Raw genomic sequence first — 27,775 nt, forward strand, 5'->3', positions numbered from 1 at the left:
CAGAAAGCACACTACATACTCAAGATAAAATGCATTTCTAAGCACTTGGAAAACTTGGAAAAGGAAACTGCTAAGATCTATAATAAAGATGCCACCTTAAATCTTGTAGTTGGATCTTCAATGCTAGCCCCAGTCAACTTAACTACCTTTCTGCTAACCTCTGTGCTGAACAAACCAACAGTGCAGGCTTACACCTTGATGTCTCACTTCATTAATATGAGCACCACCTGAATAGTGTAGACTGTAGCTTTGTGATTCAGTCACACACAAAGGGCAAAACGCACCAAAAAGCTTAAATCAAATATTAAATTCAATCTCATGAGACCTGCAGGTATCCCTGCCACTGTTCTGGGGGCTTCAGATGGGGGGTGTTGGCCTGGTTTGTAATGGATGGGTGGGGTCAAGGCAAAATCAAATAAAAAAAAAATGTGTCCTCTGTACCACAACAGTAGGGACAAAACATACAACTCCCTGTTGTGGTACAACTTCCTTCCTGTTCCTCAGAAGCATCATAGTGAAGAACTGTGTGGAGCAAGAGAAGTCTGCAGTGCCCCCTCTGGCTCAGTCTAGGGATTGGGGATCTGCTATTGGCATAGTATGCAGAACCTCATCCAGAAGCTGAAGTGCTCGGTGCAGGTGAATCTCAATCCAGCAGGGTGTCTCTTTAATGCTCTGCCTGGGATAGTCCGGACCCCAGCCCTTCACAAAGCTCATTCGCAGGATGCAGAGTCTACGGAGGTCATCCACACCAATACCAGCTGCTGCTGATAGACCTGGTGGACAGAACCAGGTATCTTCACATTCATTCATGATGACAGCAGTAACATTTTCAGACTCATAATGGCTGTCTGTAACCCATTATTGCAATTATTATTACATTCAGCACTGCTATTGAGATCGCAAGTGTGCCACTCAGCCAATTTACAACTTGAGAGGGCACACTCCTGTACTGAGAATCAGAAACTTAATGGTGTTTAAAAAAGAAATAACCTTAATGACCCACAAGTCTCAGTCCTTAAATACACTTTAGCATCATCTAAGCTCATGTAACCTCATACTTCATTCAGCCATGCAACTGATGCTCAAATTTTAACCATTTTGTTATTTCTTCCCAACCCTACTATTCCCCAATTTAATTTTCCTGCCCATAATGTAATCACAAGTACTCCAGAAACCTATGCAATGATCCTGACCATTGCTCTCTCTTGGCAAGAAAGCATGAAATTAATCATATTTCTCAAATGGCAAAATGTGCTCATCGTAGCCAATTGAAAGTCAAAGAAATATTAGCACTTGAACTTAAAATATTAACAAGCACACAGACTAGACTGGCAATGTGTTGTTAAAATAGGAAAAATACAATAGTATTTATTTAACCTATACAACAGATAATGCAGTGCTATATACACTATATGGACTAAAGTATTCGGACGCCTGACCATTACACCAACTGGGACTGTAATGACATTGTATTCAAATACATATACTTTAATATGGAGTTGGTCCCCCTTTTGCAGCTATAACAGCTTCCACTCTTCTTGGAAGGCTTTCCACAAGATTTTGGAGTGTTTCTCTGGGAATCTGTGCCCATTCATTTTGTAGAGCATTTATGAGGTCAGGCACTGATGTTGGACGAGAAGGCCTGGCTCGCAATCTCCGTTCCAGTTCATCCCAAAGGTGCTCAATGGGGTTGAGGTCAGGGCTCTGTGCGGGCCAGTCAAATTCTTCCACACCGAACTCATCAAACCATGTCTTTATAGTCCTTGCTTTCTGCACTGGGGCACAGTCATGTTGGAATAGAAAAGGGCCTTCCCCAAACTGTTGCCACAAAGTTGGAAGCATAGCATTGTCTAAAATGTCTTGGTATGCTGAAGCATTAAGATTGCCCTTCCCTGGAGATAAGGGACCTATTCCAAACCCTGCAAAACAGGTGTGGCCAAATACTTTTGTCCATATAGTGTAGCTTTGACTCTAATGGCAGGATGACATGACATGAAAAGAATTAAAGTAAAACTGGGAACAAGATGACAGTGAGACACTTACTGATTGCAGGGGCAATGCCACCAACAGAGCCAGGTCCTGGAATATTCCCAGCAACTGCAGCTGCTTGAGCTGCGGCAGCTGCCTGTGCAGTTGCAGCCTGCTGCTGCATTTGTCTGTGGCACTGGCGCAGGTCAAATACCTGAGGATGACAGAGCAGCAGAGAAATCATTTAACTTCTAACTGCCAATGAGAACATTTGGGCCTCAAATTTCAGGTAAAGGCTGGAATCCCACCTTGATGTACGCACTGGGGTAGATCTTGTGCACAGCATCACCAGGGGCACGGCCGGCCTCCCGGTCCAAGTAGTAGCTCTGAACAAAGACGGCATGGTCGCTAAGACAACGTACCCACACATCACCTTCCCCTTTACACTCCAGCTGTACACCTTTGCCAATGTGCAGCCTGAGGGTACAGGGGGAAAAAAGGGTCAGTGGAATTTGGCCTTGATATGATGCAAAGAGATGTTAAGGATGTTAGGACAATTTAATAAGCTTCATGTTAAAGCATATTAAGATAGTTTAATATGACACATTAATATACACTATATGGACAAAAGTATTCGGACGCCTGACCATTACATTGTAATGACATTGTATTCAAATACATATACTTTAATATGGATTTGGTCCCCCTTTTGCAGCTATAACAGCTTCCACTCTTCTTGGAAGGCTTTCCACAAGACTTTGGAGTGTTTCTCTGGGAATTTGTATCCATTCATTCTGTAGAGCATTTATGAGGTCAGGCACTGATGTTGGAAGAGAAGGCCTGGCTCGCATTCCAGGATTCCTGGATCTCCATTCCAGTTCATCCCAAAGGTGCTCAATGGGGTTGAGGTCAGGGCTCTGTGCGGGCCAGTCAAGTTCTTCCACACCGAACTCATCAAACCATGTCTTTATAGTCCTTGCTTTCTGCACCAGGACACAGTCATGTTGGAATAGAAAAGGGCCTTCCCCAAACTGTTGCCACAAAGTTGGAAGCATAGCATTGTCCAAAATGTCTTGGTATGCTGAAGTAATAAGATTGCCCTTCACTGGAGATAAGGAGCCTAGCCCAAACCCTGAAAAACAGGTGTGGCCAAATACTTTTGTCCATATAGTGTATGTTGGAATATTTTAATATTTTAGTAAGAAATGTGTCTGTATCTTAAGATACTTTAATAAGACATGGCATGTAATGGAAGAAAAATGTAGCTCACTACCTGGCTCTCTCGATGGCCTCGGTCCGATGCACATTGCTCAGCTGGCCCAGGCAAAAGCGATCACCACCAGATGGATCGACGTACCCATCTACAGTCACAATGGGGCAAGTGGAGGGTACCTTGAAGGTCTCACCCACCTGCACATCCATCTCAAAGTAGGCAATGGAGCACCAGTATTCAGGTGCTAGGCAGAAAGGAAGAGGACCATCACAATGTTATATCTCCTCTCAAACACAGCTTTGCATGAATAAGACACTGCACTTTTATGTGATGATTTGCATTTAAATGCTGTGGGTATATGACGCTTACATATGGCCAATCAATTGCATACACTGCCACCTACTGGATGCTTGTGTTAGAACAGCCACAGCTTAAGGTTTCTTGAGAGCAAGTTCTAAGTTGCAAATCATGAGTTGCGCTTCTTTCATTTTTGGCACTCAGACCGGCAAGAGAAAGCGGCCAAAAATCACGTGATAAGATTATGCTCCTGAGCGCTCAGACCGTTAGTTACAAAACGCAAGTCCTGTGGTACAGTTTTGCGAGTATGAAGTTATGATTACAATTTGTTTTTTGCAGTTTTGCAGATCACAAGTTACAATTGCAAACTCCAAAATGCGATTTCGCAAGTTATGAATTACAATTGCGATTAGTGTTTCGCTTTTACAGTTCGCCATTTACACCCGCAAATCTTACTCTGCGCTTCTTCGTATTTAAGGCACAATTCTACCTTCATATATTACTCTCTTGTTGAGGGACAGGTATTGGAGAGTGCAGGTTTAGACAGACCTCTGATGGCAACACATATATAGAGGAAAAAACTGATTCCTACTTCATGCATTTCTGTGATCATGTCAGTCTAAACTACAGTTCTTCTGCATTCCGATGCCCATAAGTAATTCAGATCAAATGGCTATAATCCAGTAAAACAGGAAATTGTCTGCACAACCCTTTATTAATGCAACATGTCTGTTCACATTGAATGTGATTGGTGTCAACTAACGCAGTTTCCTTTCAAAAAATCAAGTGTGCATGACTAAATACAAGTACCTGCTTCTGCAGTTGTTTGCTAATTCCTCATTAAATGTATTCATCATTGTGCTGTGACACCAATTCACTGGTTATATCTTCTGTTAATGAACACAGAGGACTACATATCTTGATTAACACAACAAAATTATTATTTATTGATGGCACAGTGTTAGGTCTAGACTGTTGTTCATAAGCAAGCAAAGCCTGGATCAGCATGTCTCCTTACTGGTGCTGGGAACTGAATGAAGCAGGAGATATTCTTGCCCAGTATAAAGACTCCAGAATCAAACTAATTCTGTTATGCACAATTTCTACCAATAACCTGTTTTTTGTACCATATATGTTGTCACCTTCAATGGAAGTTTGTATAATGTCTTCATGGTGCCTGAATGGCTGATTCTATGATTTTTTTTATTATGCATGCTTGAGAAACATATAGTATCAAACATAAGGCAAAAAGACAGATTAAAAATACAAATACCAAGAACACAATGCAATATGATGATGTAAACAACAAAATGACTCATTGAGATTTAAAAATCCAAATTATTCTGTTATAGTACAATAGATAGTGGGCTCAAATTCACAAAAAAATGAAGTTTCATCCGTTATGGTAACTATGACCATAGTTTGATGTTTTGATGTAGAGAAGAATTATGAAGTAGTGAATTATGAAAATGGAGAGAGAAATATGCAGGAGTAAGAGGTTAGTTTTACCAAAATCACTTCATGGACAAAATTTACTAGGGTTTTGTTAGTGAAGTACCATCTGTGTGCATCTTGTTGGCATTGCGGCATCTTCGCGTAGGACACGGTTAAGCGTATTGCTTTCATAATTGTTGATAGTTGATGGTCGGCTGTGGTTGTAATTAACTTCGTGTTTGCAGTGACCAGTTTCGTTCTATTGTGGTGTTAATCATCGATTAGTATCACCTGTGGTCAGCTGTAACCAGCTATTTGTACTTTGTTTGATCAAGCTAATTAGCATCACAGGTATTTAGTTAACACAGAGGCTGCCGGTACGTCGTCATTTCCTCTGCAATTTCACCAGCGTTTTTCTGAATCCTCTCCTTACTCTATCACCAGACCCTTCACTCATCACACCATGCGCCGCCTTCCTATCCTCATCCACTCTTCCTCTCGTTCCAGGAGATACAACTCCCGTAAACGCAACCTGGTTAACCTGGGCTATCCCCTTCTGTCCTCCTCTGAGGTGCTCTCAGTGGTGGGTGGACTATGGAACTGCCAGTCATCGGTTCAAAAGGCTGAATTCATCACAGCCTACGCTGAGACCATGTCACTCCAATTCCTGGCACTCACTGAGACCTGGATTTCCCCGGCCAACACCGCCACCCCTGCTGCCCTGTCCTCCTCATACTCCTTCACTCACACTCCATGGGCCTCAGGCAGAGGAGGTGGCACGGGGCTGCTTATCTCCCCATCCTGGAGATGCTCCCCTCTGCCCCTCCATACTCTCTCTATTAACTCAATTGAATTCCATGCCATATCTGTATCTCACCCTCTAAACCTCACCATTGTTGTTCTTCACCGCCCTCCAGGTCCCCTCGGCTTCTTCACGGACGAGCTCGACACTCTTCTGAGCTCCCTCCCTGATGACACCCCACTGACACTACTGGGAGACTTTAATATTCCATCTGGGACCTCCCCGATGGCCAGCGTAATCTCCCTCCTCCAGTCCTTCGCCCTCAACCTCTCACCATCACCTGCGACCCATAAGGCCAGCAACCAGCTTGACCTCGTGTTCACCAGGAGCTGCGCCACAACCCACCTCACGGTGACTCCCCTCCACGTATTGGACCACTACTTCGTTACATTCTCCCTCACTCTCCCCTCCACCCTCAACCCCCCAACTGATCCCCCCACCTTCACTTTCAGAAGAAACCTCCACACACTCTCCCACTCTGCATTCAACTCCACTGTTCTCTCTACCCTCCCCACCTTCCCTCCTTCTCCATCATGCCTGCTGAGTTTGCTACATCAGTCCTTAACACATGTCTCTCTCAATCTTTAGATGCTCTCTGCCCTACTGTCTCCAGGCCATCACGACCATCACCCTCCTGTCCATGGCTGACAGACTCCCTCCGCTCTGACAGGACTGCGTTGCGAGCTGCTGAGAGGAAGAGGAGGAAATCCAGATCCTCTGTGGACCTGGCTCTCTGCTAACAGCATTTACAACTGCAACAACATCAGCTAAGTCCTCATTCTTCCAATCCAAAATTAATGCTAACATAACTAACCCACAAAAACTTTTCTCCGCCTTCTCCACCCTCCTCTCCCCTCCGCCTCCTCCCTCCCCCTCTCTCCTCTCTGCCAATGATTTCAGGGTTTACTTTGAGGAAAAGGTGACCAGCATCTGGGACTCCTTCTCTCCCTCAACAACACGTTTGACCACCACGACCAACTGCATCAACCACCTGTCCTCTTTCATGCCACTCAAAGACTTGGAAGTGCTTCAACTCATCACAGACCACCATACCACAACCTGCCTTCTGGACCCCATCCCCTCTACTCTGCTCCAATCTGTATCCGGTGAGATCACCCCATTTCTTTCCTCATTCATCAACACCTCACTAATCTCTGGTATTGTCCCCACAGGCCTCAAGAAAGCCCTGGTCACACCACTCCTAAAGAAACGATCCACTGACCTATCAGATGTTACGAACTACCGACTGGTGTCTCTCCTCTTATTTCTATCCAAAACCCTGGAACGTGCTGTACTTAACCAACTGTCCCCTTTTTTCTCAGGAACAACCTCCTGGACCCCCATCAGTCAGGTTTCAGAGCTGGCCACTCAATGGAAACCGCACTCCTGGCAGTGACAGAGGCTCTCCACACTGCTAGAGCCTCCGACCTGTCATCTATCCTCATCCTCCTCGATCTCTCTGCTGCTTTCGACACAGTCAACCACCAGACACTTCAAGGAGCTCATTGCTCACATGTCACGGGGCTGCCGATTCCTCCTCCACAACATCAGGAGGATTCGTCTGTTCCTGACAACATACGCCACACAGCTCCTTCTCCAGGCAACAGTGCTCCCTCTCCTGGACTACTGCAACACTCTCCTCGCAGGCCTCCCAGCCTGCACCACCCAGCCTCTGCATCTCATCCAGAACGCAGCTGCCCGACTAATCTTCAACCTCCCCAAATTCTCCCACGTTACTCCCCTGCTAAATCCCTCCACTGGCTTCCTGTCACTACCAGGATCAGATTCAAGACCCTGACCCTCGCCTACTCTGCAATCAACAGGACAGCCCCTACCTACCCCCAAGACCTCATCCAGCCCTACATACCTGCCCGGCCCCTGCGCTCAGCAGCAACTGGACGTCTTGCTCCTTGCACGGACAAAGCAGGAGGTTCTCGCTCTGCTAGGCAACGGCATTTCACCTACATCGCTCCCCAGTGGTGGAACGAACTCCCTGCTACGAACAGCTCCATCACCCCATTCCTTCAGACGTGGTCTGAAGACGCATCTCTTCAGACTCTACCTGGACTGACCCATCACACAATCGCTGCCCCCCCAGATCAGTGCTGTTGTAAATTGCTGTGTGCTTTTGTGTATTGTTTTCTTGTCACCGTTGTCACCACCTTTACTCTGGCACTCATTGTGCTGTTTGAAGTTGTTGATGTTGAAGTTGCTGTAGTCGTACAAATTGGATAGTACTGTGTCCTCAAACAGACCTTGCTCTCAGCTGAGAACTACTGTCTCATTGTGGAAATGTACACATCCTGTCCCCGTACTGTCGCTATACTTACTGTATGCACTTTTGTATGTCGCTTTGGATAAAAGCATCTGCTAAATAAATAAATGTAAATAAATGTAAATGTAAATCTGAACAGAAACACAATGATGGGTGAGAGATTTGAATTGAACATAAAGCTCTAGGATAAATTACTCCCAGGACCTATTATTTAGCAGTGGCAGAATAATTAAACAGTATTTCTCCATAAAACAGAACATGTGTGTCCCCATCAACAATTCATACCGCGAAAACCAAGGTCTGGGCATTATGCTGTTGTAATGATTTGCATTAAATGACCAATTATTATAGCAATTTCAGGTCTTGAAAATACAGTGTTGGATTTGTGGTTGCAGCTCACCTGGATGGTTAGATATGGGGGGCTGGAATGCGATCTCATTGTGTACTGGACCTGGAAGAGAAAAAGGTGTCACATACGTATGTAATTCACACCCACCATACTCAAGTTGTGCGTGTGTGCGCTAAACTTACAGTAGTGGCCTGTATGGGGTATTGGTGGGTGGTGCTGTAAATGTCCATTTTGATGGTGAGGGACACTGGATGTCAAACTGCTGTCTCTCGTCCAGGTGGAGGTTGCACCTGTTGTAGGAGTTGTACAAAAGAATCACACACACCTTCCACAAGACCTAAGTCAGTCATTTTTCTTAACTGTGGTCATTTTTGTAACTATGAAAAACAAACAATGCTGACAAGTTATTTTTGTGAGGTTAGTAAAAACTGAAAAATTAATATGCTGCACTGAATTATTCACCTCCTAGCTGTTATGATTACTACACGTGTGATCCTTAAGTTAATTCAAGTTTCTGCAAAACAAAAAACATCATGTATGTAGCAGAAATTAGGCACTAATCAAAGCTGAGCTGAAAATTCTACAGGCTTTAAAGATGTTTACAGCTTTACTCATCATAGGTGTGAGTGGAGACTGTAGAGGGTGGGGTTTCTATTACATTTTAGGTGGGACCTGTGGAAAGGGGGTGGCCTCCATTTATAGGAAGGACATATACAGAGAGGGTAGGTCTTACTGTGGTGGTAGGTTGCAGGCTGAGCAGAGGTGAAGTCATTCTGTTGTGAGCTCTGTCCTGTTTCTGAGGCTATCTGCAACAGGCCTTCCCCACTGTGGCTCCCTGATCGCAAATTGGTGGACTGGGCTAAGGAGGGATGTTATGGTTAGGGCCACACATTCTCCTTATGCATGTTCACAGCTATTCTTTTGGGTTGTATTTGATACATGCAACAACGTAACCATGCAGCTAGAGGCAGCCTCCCTTCCAGGTAAGCCCATACAGGTGAGTTGTTAACCAGAAGAGGGAGGAGAGAGAAACATATGGCAGAAAGTAAGAACTAAACAGAGATGACTAGTTGAATGCAGTCTGGATGGTGAGACCAGCATACAGGATTTGTCAGGGGCTTTCACAATTTTAAGTCGTTTGGTAAACACTGTTGGTTTTAGCCAGGATGCCGGTATAGAATGGTTTGTTTGGGGCCCAACATGACTGTAGGTCCTTTGTATATACTGACTGTACAACTGCGACTGTTTTTAAATGAAAATAAGCCCAGAGGACAGAGCCGGCCTGTGAGGAGATCCCTAGAACTGGTGAGTTCACCTTTTGCTACCTCAGACTGGAATGTCTGCCTTGTGCCATTTTTTTGGTTTGTTGGTTTGGATTTTCCCATACATACACAACACACAGTCAGGTTCAGCTAGCTATTCCTTTTACAGCCATTTTCATCATTTTATTTTGAGCCAGGGAAGACCTAGTCATAAAATACAGGCACACACAAACAACTGCAATGAACGGGCACTGTGCAGAAACACTAAGCTTCATACTCCACAAAGTGGTTCAACATCTCCCTCCTGGGTAGAACAGAGAGGAAACTGAAGAAAGATTAATGTATCCAAGGAACTGAGCTTTATGTGAGTATGTCTGCAGAAGTATGATGTGTTCAAAATTCCTGAATGACTAAGATATGCAGAATGCCACAAAGATGTAAGGTAAAAATGATAAAAAGTGAGAGAATTCTAGAGAGGGAGAACATGCATGAAGAGGAGTAAAAGAGATGAGACAGTGGCGTCTTACAGGTAGATCCAACTGCAATGCTGGAGAAGGCCGAGGAGGCAGATGCACTGGCTTCTGAGGGGGGGAGCAAAGCAGGGGAGCTGAAAGTCTCTGTCCTGGAAGGGGGGTGCTGGCCATCCAAGTCATATTCATCTTTGACCATAAGACCTGAGGGAGCTGGGGAAGGCATGAATATCAGAAAGCAATTTATCACAACTCACAATAGACCAATACTTCCGTGTTGACTGGTGGCAGAAAGTGGCTTTGGCTCCAGTGGACTTACATGCAATATTCACGACTTTCTCGATGTGATTAAATAACTTTACCATGTCTCTGTAATGTTGGTATAATTTTTTTTGCATTGCAGCATACTACAAAATATATTCCCACCAACATGATCACATGAGTAACTTTAGAAATTTATTTTAACACGGGTTTCCCCCCATAAAGATAGCTGACCGAATGCATGTGTCAGCCAGCACTTTAACAGTCATTGACCATCTTGGCTAGTTTAGAAGTAAATTAACTTACTGACTCTCTCTAGCCTTAGATAAAACATAAAACTTGCACATTGGGATTTCGCTTCTTATTAATATTACAGCTGACAGCACTCTTCGCTATTACTATTACGGGGGATCCGTTGATATGTGGCTAAACTGCTACCTAGCAGCTAACGCTAGGTAACATTACTTCGGACAAGTTACCTTTACAATTTTATTTTAAATTGTAGGCGCACAGAATTGTGACATGATCCTAGTGTAGTAGACAACTTCAAACAATAGCTGAGTGAAGTCAGTTATTTAGTGTTGTAGAGCTACTTACAAGTTTACATGGCAACATTGTCTATTTGTTAATATCTAATTCATTTTGTTGCAATTTATAGATCTCAAGGATTTTCTATGAATTTTATGGATGTTTCCAGAGGGTGTCAGAGGTGGGCATCCGAAGGGGTTGACATGTATGCGAGTCTGTTATCTGAATCTCGATAGGAAGCTCATTCCACCAGTGTGGAGCCAGTGCTGGAAAGAGGCGAGTTTGAGAGATGCTGCCCTTGTATTTCGGGACATGGAGGCAACCCAAGGTAACAGAGCACAGCACTCTTGCAGGCTTGAAGGATTTTTATCATGTCCTGTATGTATTGGACATGATAGAAGTCACTAAAGCTCTCCTCAAGAAGCCAAAGCTTGACCCCAACAAATTATTTGACCACAGGCCCATTTCAAACCTCCCCCTTCGTTAACAAGTTCATTCATTCCTACACTCCAGCGAAATTTTAGATGTTTTTCAGTCAGATATCAGACTGCATCACAGCCCTAGTCGAAGTGCTTAATGAGCTGCCCGTCAACAGTGGCTGTATTTCTGTACTTGTGCTATTAGATTTCAATGCAGCTTTTGACACTATTGATCATCCTATCTTTATACACTTGAAAACCTTGTTGATCACAGCGGACTAGCTCTAACATGGTTCAGAGGCTACTTATCAGACTGAAATTATTTTGTCCCCATTAACAATGACTCCACCAAACGCTCAAGGGTAAGATATGGTATACATCAATGATCAGTGCTTGGACCTCTACTTTTCTTTTTTTATATGTTACCACCTGGCATTGTTATCCATAAACATGGCATTAACTTCCATGATTACATGGATGACACCCAATTGTATATGTCAGTCAAACCCGATAAAGTTGTGCAAGTCTGTAAGACGGAAGCCTTTCTTAAAGACATAAAAATAAAGTCAAATTCCTCCAAATTCCTCCAAATTCCTCCTCCTAAACTTGGACAAAACTGAGATGTTGGAAGTTGAGTTCCAAAGAAATTATCCTATGACATCTTAAACCTTGATAGCATCTCACTGCCATCAAAGCCCTGGGTGTAACCATTGATCCAGACCACACATGGAATGCATATAAAAAGCATCTCCAGGGTTGCTTTTTTAATCACCTTTGGAACATCACTAAAATCAAGGAAAGGAAAATTCTGTCCCTACATGACACAGAAGTAACCAAAAACAAGAACTACCTTTGCTAACTCAGACTACTGTAATGTTTGCTATCTAGAAGTGCAAACACCTTAGTGAAGGATCTGCAATTGGTCCAAAATGCAGCTGCATGCATTCTAAACAGAATGAAGAGATTTGAGCACATGAATCTTCAGCTGCCCTTCACTTGCAACCTGTTAAATTAGATTAGATTAGATTCACCTTTATTGTCATTACGCATGTAACAAGTACAATGCAACGAAATGTAGTTAGCATCTAACCAGAAGTGCAGTAAGCAGCAAGTGCAAAGGATATATTACAGTTATATGTATGTACAGTATAAGATGACTGCCATGGACATTTTTTGTACAGATGGATATATACAATGTCACATGTACATTATGAGGTCAGTAGTTATGGACAAATTTACAGATAGATATACACAGTGACATATACAGTATATATAATATATGCTATGATATTTACAGTTGTATAATATATTAAATGGCTCTGGATTACAGATTACAAATAACAGACTGATGGTATGTGCAGTAGCTCTGAATGGGTCAAAGAATAGTGCAGTATAAACTACAGTAAGCAACTGTGTCAAGTTATAGTATTACTGTAAGTGCAGACAACCTTCTAGTAGTGCAGGTGGTAAATGTATTACAATCAGTCCCGGCCAGGGGGATAAGGATGTGAGGGGCAATGAGATGTGCATAGTAGTGTAGGGAAGTCAGTGGGGAGCAGAATTCAGTAAGGCGATAGCTGTGGGGAAAAAGCTGTTCCTGAACCTGCTGGTCTTGGACTGGAGGCTCCTGAAGCGCCTCCCAGAAGACAGGAGGACAAACCGTTTATGAGCTGAGTGGGAGGAGTCCTTGATGATGCTTCGGGCTCGACGTAGACAGCGTATCCTATGTACGTCCTCAATGGCCGGAAGCGGAGATCCTGTGTACCAGACTGTGATACTGCTGTGTCCAAGACAGGTCCTCTGAAATGTGGATCCCCAGGAGTTTGAAGCTAGAGACACGTTCGACAGCCATCCCATTAATGTGGATGGGGTCAAGCGTGCCTCCTTTCTTCCTCCTGAAGTCCACAATGAGCTCCTTTGTCTTTTTTGTGTTAAGGAGCTGGTTATTGTCAGCACACCATGCTGCCAGGTGCTTTACCTCCTCCCTGTAGGCTGTCTCGTCGTTGTCACTGATAAGGCCGATCACCGTGGTGTCATCTGCAAACTTGATGATGGAGTTGGAACCATGCACAGGCTTGCAGTCGTGGGTGAAGAGGGAGTAGAGGAACGGGCTCAGCACACAGCCCTGTGGTACGCCAGTGTTCAGTGTGATGGTGGAGGAGCAAGTGTTGTCTGACTTAACATGCTGAGGTCTATTGGTCAGGAAGTCCAAGATCCAGTTGCAGAGAGATGTATTCATGCCTAGAGCTTGAAGTTTGGTTGTTAACCTGGATTGGACGATGGTGTTGAATGCTGAGCTTAAGTCCACAAACAGCATTCTTGCATATGAGTTGTTATTCTCCAGATGCATGAAGACAGAGTGCAATGCTGTGGAGACAGCATCCTCCATGCTCCAATTCTTGCAGTAGGCAAATTGGTGGGGGTCCAGTGTGGATGGGAGCCAGGTCTTTAGGTCTGCCAGGACCAGTCGCTCGAAGCACTTCATAACCATGGGCGTGAGCGCTACAGAGCGGTAGTCATTCAGACACGTTGGGGTGGACTGTTTAGGCACTGGCACAATGGAGGTGGTCTTGAAGCATGTCGGCACAGTTGTCTGGTTGAGGGACAGATTGAAAATGTCCGTAAAAACCCCAGCCAGCTGTCCAGCACATGTCCTGAGCACGCGTCCAGGGATGTCGTCAGGTCCAGCAGCCTTGCGTGCCTTGATCCAGCTCAGTGCTGCATAGACTTCTGTGGTGGAGAGTGTGAGGGGCTGGTGGTCTGCAGGGAGACTGATCTTAGAAGCTGTCTCCTGGTTACCCCGGTTCGAAGCGAGCATAGAAGTCCTTTAGCTCATTGAGGAAGGAGACATCAGTGGTTGTCGGGGTGGCGTTGCTGGGCTTGTAGTCACTGATGGCCTGGATGCCCTGCCACATACGTTGGGGGTCGGAGTTGGTGAGGTGTTCCTTGACCCTTACCTTGTAGCAGTGCTTGGCCTTCTTGATGCCCCTCCTCAGGTTGGCCCTGGATAAACTGTAGGCTTGAGCATCACCTGATCTGAAGGCGGCATTGCGGGCCTTCAGCAGGAGCCGGACCTCCTTGTCCATCCACGGCCTCTGATTTGGGTATGTGGTGATCTATTTCTGGGTAGTGACGCTGTCAATGGTGGTATTAATATAATCCAGCACAGAGGAGGTGTAGATGTCAATGTCCGTGTGAGAGTATAATTTAAATCCCCCTCTTATTTTCTAGACAGCTCGCCACCACTGTCTATATATTTGTATGTGCACCGGCTGGTCTTGAAGCAGGGACCATCGGATTCAGGGGCCATTCTGCTAACCCCGGACCCACTGTAGATGCTCAATTCTGGATAAGACACTTCTATTAAGCTTAAAACTTACCTTTTCTGTAAATCCCCTGGTTAAGGGATGAGGGTTGGAGGACTGAAATGGTCTACAGAGTCTCACTGGTGGACAGTGTTGTTCCTAGGTCACGGCATGCTACTTCTGTATTCCAGCTGTCATCTGGAGGTGACAGCCTTGGGTCTGACCTCATGACTATGATGGCCCTCTGCCTCCCATCCCTTTGTTATGCTGCCGTAGCCTTACTTTGCAGCAGTTTTTCTTATGCATGCAGGCTTCTCTACTTTCTCACTCATCTAATCGATCCTCTCTTCAAATGTATCTTCCTAATAAGGCTTCTCTATTGTCCCCTCAACCAGTTTTTGGAGCACCTGCTAGAGCGGCAGATTACCTCCTGCTGATCTAACAGCCGCAAAGAACGAGATTACTGGGCTGTCACTGCACTGCCTCACACATAGCCTGCTCAAGGCCACCTTGTTATCCCCTGTCCGCCTCACTGTCAAGAGAATGGAGCTGCTGCGATTTACTGATGCCTTTTATGCATGTCCCCGGTAATATTTTCACTATTTTCCAGGAGTCTCTCAAACTAGGTTCCCCTGGTTCCCTGCATTTCTTCACACTAATGCTTTGTATGTTGGCCAGGTTAAATTTATCTGGAAAATTATTTAAAAGGCATGAAATAAGGGAGCTCACATAACATAACATACTTACCAGAGCTGGTTAATGTCAGTCCTGACAGGTCTATAAGGAAACATGAGATCAGGAAGGTCAGCTTGTGGACAAAAGAATTATCTTCTGTAACAGAAACTCTGCATCAAAATACATGAACACTGAGTGACCAAGGCAAGTTTCCCACTCACCAATTCCTGGTGACACCACCCTCTCATAGTGATAAGGGTTCACACAGACACTGTCACACTTCAGGTCAAAGGCAAACTGGCAGTATTTCACATGTTTCAGTTCATTCTTGTGCAGGTCAGGCCACCTCCATAACCGTGCATAAATCACATGGGGGAAACCTTTTCGCCCAGCCACCTTAGAACAAGGGAAGGATAAGAAAAACACTATCATTATTTTGTCACTATTTACCCAGAAACTAACATAACATAAATACATGCTGTTCACCACTGTCCTTCAAAGAATGCAAAACACTAAAACATGCCTAATTTAGGCTGACAATGTTTTGGCAGCTGTATGTTTAACTAGGGCTGGATGATATGGACCAAAAATCATATCTTGGTATTTTTAGGCTGAATGGCAATACACGATATATATATATCTCAGTATTTTCTAGGAAGTGGGCTAAATGTTCAGTTGTAAGTCAAAGCCACATGTGAGATCACAAGCACTTTTATTAAAACACACTGTGATCCCTCCTTGTTTGAAAATATACAGCTGCAAAACATGTAAATGAAAAATTATAACAGAAATACCCTATATTATACAAAAATAGGCCTATCTCTGAGAATGCTCCTTCAGTTGTTTTCAACAACAACAGACTGATTAAAATAGAGTACAATTACAGGTTTTCCTCTCCTGCTTAACAAAACACACAGCTGTGCCAATAACACTAAAAATGTAAACAGAACAAAAATAACAACAGGCCTACCCTGTTTGAAAATATACAGCTGCAAATTATATAAAAATATAAATGAAAAAATATATAAAATAAATAGCCAATATTAAATAAAAGAAGGTTTATGTTGGTAGCACTTTCTATTAAGCTATTTCAGACTATCGAAATACACTACCTGTAGGTTTATGTTGGTTGCACTTTCTGATTACGTAATTGAGACTATCAGAACATTCTACACCCGTTAGCATTAGCTTACACCCGTTTTCTGATAAGGTAACACAACTTACTTGCGGTAGTATTTCCCAAAAGGGTAACAAAGATCGATAGATATGACTATCAATCTACGCTACGGTAGGACATTTCAATAAGGTTGGACAAATCGACAGAACACCGGTTTGCGCGCAGACTGAGAGAGAGAGTGGGGGCGGGGTTGCGCGGAGAGTGTGAAAGAGGAGAGATGCAAACACTGGCACAGCTTTACAGAAGAAATGGGTTATGTAACGCAACATCAAACTATATCGATATAAACGGTATTGTCTCATCCTATATCTCCTTTGAAAATATATCGATATACCTTAAAAGGTCGATATACCGCCCAGCCCCAGGTTTAACCCTTTTGTGCATACGGTCACACCAGTGTGATTAAATTGAGCATTTATTAAGTGCTTTAGAGGAGATTTCAAAATATCGAGATATATATCATGTATCGCAATATAGCCTAAAAATATTGCGTTATTATTTATAGGCCATGTCGCCCAGCCCTATATTCACCCCTGCATTTGCTATACTTTGTAACGTTAAATCGCTGTTTCCTCAAAGCTAACAATAGCTAGAATTTTTCCAATTCTAATCTCACCGGTGTGACCGTATGCACGAATCACAACCAAGTTAAATTTAACAAAACAGTATTTTGCTGCATATTTTGCAGATAACTGTTGTTTGTTCAACATCTTCCTTGTGATACCAGGGCTCCAGACTAACTTTTCCACTGGTAGCCACTTTTTCAGTTGCTCACACCAGCACATGAATTGGTCGCACCTTTTTTTGGTACAGCATGGTATTAATCAATGACCTTGCATGCTGATGGATAGTTGTCTTAATTTGCATACCCTAGTTTTGCAATTATGTAAAGAACATTAAGTTTCGCTCGTACCGCAACCACGGGTACTGCATTAGCCATTGTGGTTGAAAGTAGTATTTTTTCTTCTTCACTGGCTCAGTCGGTCTCTCCCTGCCTGCACCTGCACTCTCATCATCAGTTGTGTCTGAGTCGGGACCTCTCGTTGGCTCTCACTCTCTACCAGCATCCTCCTCTTTCTCCTCATTTTGTTTTTTAACCCTTTCATGCGTACGGTCACACCGGTGTGATTAGCCGTTTAGCCTGTATGCTAAAACCGGTGCGAATAGAAAACGAGACTGGAAAAAATTCTAGCTAATTCTAGCTTTGAGAAAACAGCAATTTAACATTAAAAATATAGCAAATGCGGTGGTGAAAACTATGAGAAGCTAAATAACACTAATGAAAAAATAATGAACCGTGTAATGTAACGCGCACTACATAGCATAAAATAAGTTACGTGCGAAAGGGTTAAAATAATCAGCTATAGACCACTTAATCTTTGGAACGCATTAACAGCTAAATGGATTGTTTCGCGCATTTCATCATCAGTGCACGTGTGCAGGTAGGGAGAGACCAACTGAGCCAGTGAAGAAGAAAAAGTACTACTTTCAACCACAATGGTTAATGCAGTACCCGTGCTGGAGGGGCACCAAAACAGCCTAATCATTATGCACTCGCACGAATGCGACCACGTGAAATTTTAACTCACACACTCTTAAAAATGGTCGCATATGCCACCATTTTGGTCGCAGTCTGGAGCCCTGGATATCCAAACCACTGCTAGACAAAGTGCTGTTTCTTTTCGGAACCAGTTCATCCGCCTCCATCTTCTATTACCGTTTCCGAACTCAGCACGTATAACCCTGCGTTGGCGCTTCACTTCTTTCGCTCTCCAGGTTCTTTCCTTGCTCCCTCCAGATACAAAACCACACGTCTCACCTATATACGTCACACACACTCACCCAGGACAGTGGTCTGGATGGGCGGGCGAGTAGTTATGTATGTGAGTTTTTTTTTTTCTTTTTGTGTCTGTGACAGGGAGAGAGCGAGAGAAGCAAAACGCCAAAGCGAGTCTCATTTACATTTTACATTTATTCATTTAGCAGATGTTTTTATCCAAAGCGACTTACATAGGTTACAGTTCTTTACAATGTTATCCATTTATACAGCTGGATATTTACTGAGGCAATTGTGGGTTAAGTACCTTGCCAGCTCATGCCAGCGGCTTAAAAAAATTACGTGACAATTTGTACTCGATGTTCACAATATAGTTTTTTTTTTACTTCATTTTTTACTTTCATTTACTACATCCCACGTAGAACAAGCCACGATACATCAAGTATATTCAACATATCGCCCACCCCTAGGTGAAAACTATGAGAAGCTTAATAACGCTAATGAAAACATAACAAACCATGTAACGCTACATACTATAAAATAAGTCATGTACAAAAGGGTTAAACTGAAAGTCTTAAGCATGTCCGCTGAAAATGACTATTAGTGGATATTATTGGTGATGGTCACCCTCTGAGTGGTTGTACTGTATTAAACCAATTCCCAACCACTCCAACAGTCAGCTGCCAAAGAAGACATGAAGATACTCTCAGCTGCAGAAACGTGGCTACACTGAAACTGCCTTGGGGAAGCACACCAGGTTGTGATCAGTCAATCACGCAGGTGCTGCAGTTTCTACAATCAGGCAGACTCCCGTAAGGGGCAACAGAACACATAATACAGACTCAACTCACATGGACAGCCCTCCTACACCACTGCAAACAAAGCCATGATAAAAAGGTCTCCACTCTGCAGCCATTTCACCCTACCTTGTTAGGTGACACTTCATTTCCTTACCTGTTGGAAGTCTGACATCGATCATGCTATGTTGGCCCAATGTGGGGATTTAATAATGAACTACATTACATTATGTCACTTTTGACTAATGGGAACCTAAGATGGCATGCAAGATAATTTTGATTGTCAGAACTACTGTTATTCCAGTTAATAGCATGAAAAGTTCTAATGAAAATATGTTAGTTATCCTGAAAAGGTGTTTTTCACTTCATTACCGCCAGCATGTACCCCACAGAACTATTGTAAGAGCAAGTGATTTATAAAACTGTCACCATATAAAAAGAACACATTACACCACTGATCCCCTTATATACCTTGTGTGAGTATGTTATTGCCTAATCTCTGAGAGTTGGAAAATATTTGAACCACTGATAGGAGAATCCTCAACTTTCATGTCATGTTGGTTTTCTCAATTTTAAATAATTTTTACTGATACAGCTTGTCTACAGTTACAAGTAAAAGATTCAATAAGAATCTTGATTCTACTACAGCTAAATAAGTAACTATTACAACAAAATAAGTAACATAAAACAGATTTATATTTAATGACATAAGTCACCTCAACATATTCAACAAATCTTAATTTTTCTTTGTAATTCTGGTAGGCAATAGTTTGCATCTGCATTCAGTATCCTTCACCTTTGGATTTCTAGGACAATACTAATGCACTTCATGTATACAGCTACCAAAGAGATCATGTGATCTCTTTCACATACCTATGGTCTGTTTTCAACAATCCACTCTGGGAAATCAAGACTCACACCAAATCAGAACAAATAATAAAAGCAAGTGGAAAAAACTTTCACTCAATTACCACTTGCACCACCACAAAATGTTCTGTTTGATCACTGCACCTTGGTCATTGAATGGATCTTTCTTGCACCCTCTAAACAGAACCCCAAGTATTTTAAATCAAACTGAGAGAAAAACTTTCCAGATTAACACAAGACTGAACCAATTAATAAGAGAGCAGCATATTGGCACATTTTGCAAAATCAGACAGTAACTCTTGTCCAAAACTGTGTCAATGCAACAAAAGTGGCCAGGGATGGTGCTCTTACCATGGCTGGAAAACAAAACGGAAATTGTTATGTAACTTGAATTGCCAGCTGACAGAACTAATACTAGATACACTACTAATACACTAATACACACTAATACTAATACACTAATAATAGAACTCATTGATCAGGAAAAACTACATGCTATGAATCTTTAATCAGTGGATTTCCTTATTTCTTGATCTGCTTGGACTTATGTGCAGTTTATTTGCTAGAAGAGACTCTTACAAAGACATCCTGCTTCATGGCATCTCAAATTGGGAGTCAAATGAAAGCTACAGTCTACAGTTTTGGGAAATTAAGGCATATGTACATTTTGTCAACTATTTTCCTTTCCAACTTAAAAATAGGAAAATGTAAAAGCTTCGAGTTTTATTCAAAAATACGGAAAAGGGGTCTTAGAAAACATCTACTGGAAGGAGTCTTAAGACATTTTAGAATGCATAAAAACACAAAAATGTTCAAGTAAAGACTCATGCCAACTAGTATCAATACTTATATTCAGTTTTGAAAATTGTTCGGCTTCTGTAATTTTAAGAAACTGCCTAGTGTCTTGTCATTCCCTTACCAACGCACATAAGATATTTTTGACGTTTTCTCTCTAATGAGGACAGACGATAATGAAAATTCCAAACATTCCAGACATTCCAAACAGTTGTAGTGTTTTCACTGACATCAATTTTAATAATTAAGTGAATGAAGCTAATAATTGTGTTACTTCTTTGACTGATTCATTACATTTTTGATAAAACAAAAAAAAAATTACCAAGAGTGTATTGCAAAACTTAGCGAGGAAAAGCAAGGGCAGGAATCTTACTAAATTGGTAAGAGAACCATTTTAATGGAATTTTAAATAAAGTTTCTTCAGCATTTTAAAAACCATATAAACTTTTCACACAATACAATTTAATTTTATATACAAATAGGCATGGAAATTGGCATGGTATGCAAATCAAAAGAGTGAATAAATGCACTTAGCACTAGGGCTGAAATTATTCCTAAAATCCCAAGTATTTTGAATTCTTCTAATCAGAATGTTCATATTTGTGTATTCTGTAGGCCTATATAGTAGCCTAACTCGGGGCGACAGTGGCTCAGGAGATAGAGCAGTCGACTAGGGACTGGACGGTCCCTGGTTCAAATCTGGCTCATCCTGGCAGAGTGTCGAAGAGTCCTTGAGCAAGACACTGAACCCCCAACAGCTCCCAGTGGCCAGTTGGTGAGCCTGTATAGCAGCCTCTGCCACTGGTAGGTAGATGTGAGGCATATAACTGTAAAGTGCTTTGAGTACTCAAATGAGTAGAAAAGCACTATATAAATGCAGTCCATTTAAATGTGGTAGAATATAGTTGCATTTTTATATTTAATTAATCAACAATTAAATTGTCAGGCTGCTTCTTACAAAGCAAACATATTTATGGAGATGTCGGTAGCCAGCTAATCTATGTACCTTGCTTCACCAACATGCAGTCCTTGTCATCCTGACAGGACTGAATAAAACGTCATCATTCACTTGTATCAGTCATGTTTAAATGTTTATGGCCTACCACCAGTTTTAAGAGTAGGTCAGCCACTGGGGATGTGCATTACCTAAGTGTAGCCTACCTGGTTGTGCAAACATGAAACAAAGTACTTGTCTAGCTCACCAATTATTCCATTCTATCATTACAAAAATTCCAAAATGCTAGCAGCAGGCTTGCCTTAGCCAACATCACTTTTTTTTTTAAACACCTTTCTGTAGGGCAATTCACTGTCATTACATTTTCTGAGGAAACAGTAGTCAGTAAAATGTGCTTATAAGTAGGCTTAAATGATTTGGCTTTTTGATTTATCAAAACTTTTAAAAAATTATTAAATGACAGTAAAGTTTCAGCTACATTGTTTTTTGATATAGCCTAAAACAGAATGCAGAAAACTGGTTTAAAGAGAGGATTTACAAAATTTTCTGATTAACATAATATATATAAATATTTTTTTTTTACTTTAAGTATTTTAAAAGTACAATTTCCATAAGAGTTTTTACAATCTGAGTACTCAATTAATCATCAGAATACTTGACTCAATTACTAAAACAATCTTTGGTTGCAGCTTGATAGGGCACATTTCCTCTGAAATATTTTCAATCCCTTAGTGTAATGATCTACATTAAATATTGTAAAATTCATTAGACTGCATACCACCTTACCTGATGTGGCAATATCAGTTACTATGAATAATGATGCAATAATTATTCCCCTTGCTAGCTCTGGTGCTCCAATAGATATCAAAGGTTTATCTACTATTTCAGTGATGCTGCCTAATGCTACCAGTCAGATGACTTGGCAGTCCAGTTCTCAGAAGGACTATGGCTGCATCCCAATCTACATTTTTGCTAACTTGCCCTAAGCACTTCCCCTGAAAAAGGTTTCAAGTCAAGATGTCAAGGGTATCCCAGTCTGTAAAATGAACTTTCACTTGCACTGCTGTTGCCTTCGAGCAAACGTACATGCTTTGTAAGCTTGGTGTGATATCCTAGGATCTCTTCAGTATCCAAGAGTGCTGCATGCTTTGAGCATTTTACGAGAGTTCCATTCAGCACGGAGAACACTATATTTTAAATAAAACTACATTGGTATTTTAATGATTGCAGATGGTAATTTTACTGTATGAATGTTTCTCACAATCATAAAACAGTGTAACATTAGACCAAGTGATCCCAGTGCATTTTATATAAACATAACATTAACATAAACTGTGACAAAGATGTGTTTCAAATTTAACGTTCTTTCCCACAGATTGATTTAAATTTTACCTACATGTTGTCCCTTAATTTTCAAACTGTACTTGTAAACAACGGGAAATATCAGCACGAGAGAAGACACGATTTCAGTGTTAAAACCCACTTTAAATTAGTATTTAACTTTTTTTCAATATTGTTTGAATTGATTCCAGATGTTGCCACTTCTTCTGTTTCCATAGTTTAATGTTGGGTTACATATATTGTTTTGAGACACTTTTGCTTCATCGTGATGTATGGCGCAGTGTTTCCCAAATGTACTCCCAAATAAAAACCTCCTTGTCCCCTAAAGTGTCCAGTTCTATGAAATAATGTGAAATAAGACTCATATACCCCTACTTCTCTCACTCACTTGCAGATTGGGACCCAGCCCATCAAAGAAGTTTCAAGAAAAGGATCAAGGTGGCTGAAAGGAAAGCCACAGAATATTTAAACAGCAGTCACATGTTATATTAATGGTGTATTTATACTGCAAATAATTAATACATTACTATACCTATTCCTAAAAAACAGAAAACAAGCATGAAGTAAACGGCTAGTAAGATTTCTATTTTGGCACATGGTTTATTGCTTTGTTCAGGAAATGCCAACTTGAGACTAGAGGAAGTGTAAGGTCTGAGAGACCCCACACAGGGTCTTTCCCTCTATCCCACAGACACAGAGGTGCTGACACCCTAGGTGCCAACCCATTCACACACAAATGCTGCCATGAGACACCCCATACAGGGTCTTCTCCACTATCCGACAGACACAGAGGTGCCGACACCCTAGGTGCCAACACACTCACACAGACACACAGACAGACACTCACACACAGAAAGGCTGCCATAGACTGTTACCTGGCTAGGTCTCTGGTTGAGGGCTGAGGGTCAGACCCCCTGCGGACCAGCAGAAAGCAGGTAACAGAGGTAATTGTCAGAGTTAAGAATTCCAGACGCAAAAATGTAGCTGGAATACACATTTCTGTTTCCAGCCTCTGAGGACAAAGAACTTAGAGAAGGTATATAAAGTGTATCAACCAGTGTTCAGATTGACTCCGCTGAACCCAGAGTGCGTTTTCACGTATTTCTGACGACTGCTGTTCCTGTAAATAAAGAAGTCTTTTCCATGAAGATTGGAATTGCGCCTTGTTTTTCCTTACAGAAGTGACAACACTATCTGCATGTCAATGTTCAAAGCTGACATTATTTCAAAACTATAGCTCAACATAACTGGATAATACAGAGTTCCCCTCTGTCTATAAAATCCCTATCGAAGCCTGTGTGGTTATCCCCATTTTTGGAAATTTTGAAAATGACTTTCAATTTTCAGTTACTAATGCAGTGATATTGAATTTTTTTATTTAGACACTAAGAGAGGTTAACGGCATTTGTATTACACAGACATTCACAGGCATTCATAGAAAGTTATACTTATATAATAATATTCCAACAGTAAGACATTCCAACATTAAGAAACTAGATTTGTGTGCATTTCCTGAAGAAAATGTGTGGTTGCAAGTTTGACCAATTATTGACCTTATGCACAAAAAGGTTAATATCACTACTGGAGCTGCTGTCTGCCTTCTTATCCCCCCTCCCTTGGTGTGTTACATTTTTTTAAAAAAATGCAAAACACGGAAACTGCAAATCTTTCCTGTTTTCAGAATAACTGGTATTTAATGGTAACACTACATGAAATTAAGGTCGTTTTTGGCATTTTCTGTATACCAATATTGCCATCAGTGACAGTTCACATTATACATATTGAACTATTTTAACTACGAAACAGCCATTCATTTTCATCATTAAGGTCCGCAACTGGCATAGAGAATTTCTCCAATTGGCCAATATTTTCATGGAAATCTAATAAGGTGAGGTAAAAAAACAGCCACTTTTGATATTTTTCATAAGGACTGAAACATCAACCTAAAGAAAGCTGCAAACTTTCAAGATACAACACACCTTTTTCTTCCTTCCAATACCTTGCACTTAGCTCTTTCTGATACTGACACATTCAGCAGACAAAAAATACTGAAGACATCTGTCTTACATCTCCCCCATTCGAAATATCTACCCACCTGTTTCTGCATGATTCTTCCACACCCTACCCTGTTTCCTACCTGCTTTTGCACATTACCCCAAGTCACTCAATTTTTTCTTATGGCCTAACTAATATCAAACTAATGTAAAAAGTCCATTATTCATGCCCACCCTGTATTCACTCTTCTATATGCTTAGCTCCCTACCTGCAAGCGACCATCCAGGGTACGCTGGATGGTGACGCATTTGCTGGGGTGTGCTCCATTGGTGGTGATGGCGGTGATGAGTGAGTCCAGCTCGTCTTTCTTCTCCTTAAGTTTTTTTACCAGGCTTTCAATAGCACGTTTGGCAAAGCTCTCACTTTCGCCACCCTGGCGGTGACACATAAGGCTGTGCACGATGCTGAGGCAAGCATCATTACTGGTGGGAGTGCTGGTGATTGACATATTGAGGATGGCAGCTTTGCAACACTATGTCCCTGTGGCCTTTATCGAATGGTAGAGTCTGTTCCCAAGGTTTGTTTTTCCTAAATATCTTCTTTTTTGAGGCCCCTCTAAGACTGTTGAAGTTTTCACCTCGATTTCTGAGGCAGCACTCCAATAAGATGAGGAGTCATCTCCCTCTAACAACAGCACTTCAACCTGGTGGGTAACCCAGACAAATCAGTGTTACAATGCAGAGCAAGAGAGGACAGCTGGGAGGTTGCAATTCTGTGGCCTGCTGTTAATTTCTGTGAAAACAGCCTGTGGGGCAGCACTATACAAGTGTAGAAAAAAAAGGGAAAACATAAATAATTAATGAGGACACTGTTGACTCTGAAGGTGTATCAGAATAAAAGCATTCTCAAAGAATTCAGAGCCAAACAACAGCCATTTAGATGGACAGCCTGCACACTTAAAATACTGAATGGCAAAATATATATTAATAAGCTACCTGAGAGGCAGCATATGAAGCTAGGGGAATATTAGTGACTATGGCTTGCACCAATTGGTCAATTAATACAGTGGTCAACTTTTAAAAGTAGTAATAGATGTGAATCACTACAAGATGTGCTTTCACTGATTACTTGATTAATCATTGAATCAACAAATGGTGGGGGAGACAACAAACCCCAGAATAAGCACTGTCTGAAAGCACTTGCTGAAAAATTAAAAAAGCACAGAAGTGCACCATAATCTATATCAGAGCACTCCGAAATACTATTCATACACTGCTATGTATGTGTATTTTAAGTCTAAGCCCTTGGTCACCATCGGAAAAGCTGACAGCATATGTAGCTCAGAGAGAGCATGACTTTATTACAGCTGCTTTTCAATAATTTTCATTATTTTTCATTACAGCTGCTGAATTTCATCATTTAAGATGTGTGCCCTATTTTGGTAATATATAGGGAAGGCTTTCAGAAGCTCATACACTTTTCTGTCAAGCAATACCCTGTGGAATACAATAAAGTATCAGTATGACAGTATGATAGTAGTCAGTTGATGCTGAGATAGGAACACGAGTTGTCCCTCAAGACAGATTTGTGCACATCAGCAACCACGGAAACCCCTCACCAAAGTGATAACACATTTTATATTTGTAAAACTTGGGAAATGAAACTGAGTACTGCAAACCAATATTATGCTAGAAAAACACGCTACCGTCAAGACTGCCAAGAGACTTACGAAAATAGTGCAGGAGTAGGAATCAATATGTTTTGTATCATTCATGACAACGCTAGTAGCATGAATGTGGCTCTACAACTATGTGGCCAGTTCCTGCAATTACCTCAGTTGTCCATGACACACAACAGTAAGCTGTAAAGACTGCCTGCGTTACTGATAGTGTCTGCTCTTTTTTCCCCTTGTTAACTAATGTAAACAGCAGTTAATTGGATAGTTGACTACTTTTCTGGAAAGATGTCGACTCAAAATTTAGTAGTCATGCAAACCCTGTTTGTGACACAAAGGGAAGAAAGACACAAATTACTCTAATTAATTTACTGTCAGATGGTTTACTGAAATTTTGCCTGAGGTAACCTTCTTTGATATGCAATGCTATCACTGCCCAGTATACCACACTTCTTCAGTGGATGCAAGAACTGTAAACTAGGTACAAACTCTACTGTTTCCAACAGAAAACAAACTACTATAACTTAGCTAGCTAGCTGTCTGAGGTAACATGGCCAAGTAGACAACTAGCTACCAGCAAACTAACTGTCGTGTAGCTAAACATAGTGGTGGGGGTTATGTTTGCTAGCTATGTAGTTATTTTTTCACACACATATTGCTAGTGATTTTGAAACTTGGTAGTCAGCCCCAAGTCTCTAAGCAGTAAATTGTCTTCCAAAATACAGCTGCCCAGAACAGGGAAATTAAACAGTGCTTGTTTCTCTTAATTGGCAAACTGTTCAATTGGGTTTGTCCCTCTGTATGTCAGAGAACTAATTTTTATGTGTAACCCCCCACCCCCAAAAAATACTTTGTACACAAAGTCCTGGTTATCTTGTTACACCGAAAGTGGCAAAACGCTGTGCAGTTGATCAGGCTTTCTTCTGCTGAGCTCCTCTGTTATGTAACAGTATATCAAGATGCAAACACACTCTCGGTTTTCAAGTCTATGATTAACATGCACCTTTTTAGCAAATCCTTCAGGTGAGGGATGTGGGTTGGACAACAAACACAGGCAGAGTTTCTTGTATATCACAGAATGTTAACTCTGTCATCACCAGCTCACAACTGGAGCCATTACATAGTCTCAGTTCTGCTG

General features: G+C 41.7%; 1 protein-coding gene across 1 annotated transcript; it reads right to left on the bottom strand.

Annotated features, from left to right (window-relative positions):
- Positions 1-96: 96 nt before the first annotated feature.
- Positions 97-25,663, bottom strand: LOC118777472 (mothers against decapentaplegic homolog 4-like). The gene is made up of 11 exons (XM_036528408.1): positions 25,231-25,663; positions 15,480-15,654; positions 15,331-15,360; positions 10,128-10,283; positions 9,072-9,197; positions 8,521-8,628; positions 8,390-8,440; positions 3,242-3,425; positions 2,277-2,445; positions 2,044-2,182; positions 97-773 (listed from the first exon to the last, which is right to left on the bottom strand). The coding sequence occupies exons 1-11, from the start codon at positions 25,468-25,470 to the stop codon at positions 562-564; spliced, it is 1,590 nt and encodes a 529-aa protein (XP_036384301.1). The 5' UTR covers positions 25,471-25,663; the 3' UTR covers positions 97-561.
- Positions 25,664-27,775: the final 2,112 nt, after the last annotated feature.

Source organism: Megalops cyprinoides, chromosome 5 (genome assembly GCF_013368585.1).
Source record: "Megalops cyprinoides isolate fMegCyp1 chromosome 5, fMegCyp1.pri, whole genome shotgun sequence".
NCBI lineage: Eukaryota > Metazoa > Chordata > Actinopteri > Elopiformes > Megalopidae > Megalops > Megalops cyprinoides.

Coding starts and splice junctions, on each gene's coding strand:
- LOC118777472 (XM_036528408.1), bottom strand. CDS start 25,470: ATGTCAATCACCAGCACTCCCACCAGTAATGATGCTTGCCTCAGCATC. Junction 15,655..25,230: donor CCCTGGATGGTCGCTTGCAG/GTAGGGAGCTAA, acceptor CCTTGTTCTAAG/GTGGCTGGGCGAAAAGGTTT. Junction 9,198..10,127: donor CATTGCAGTTGGATCTACCT/GTAAGACGCCAC, acceptor ATCCCTCCTTAG/CCCAGTCCACCAATTTGCGA.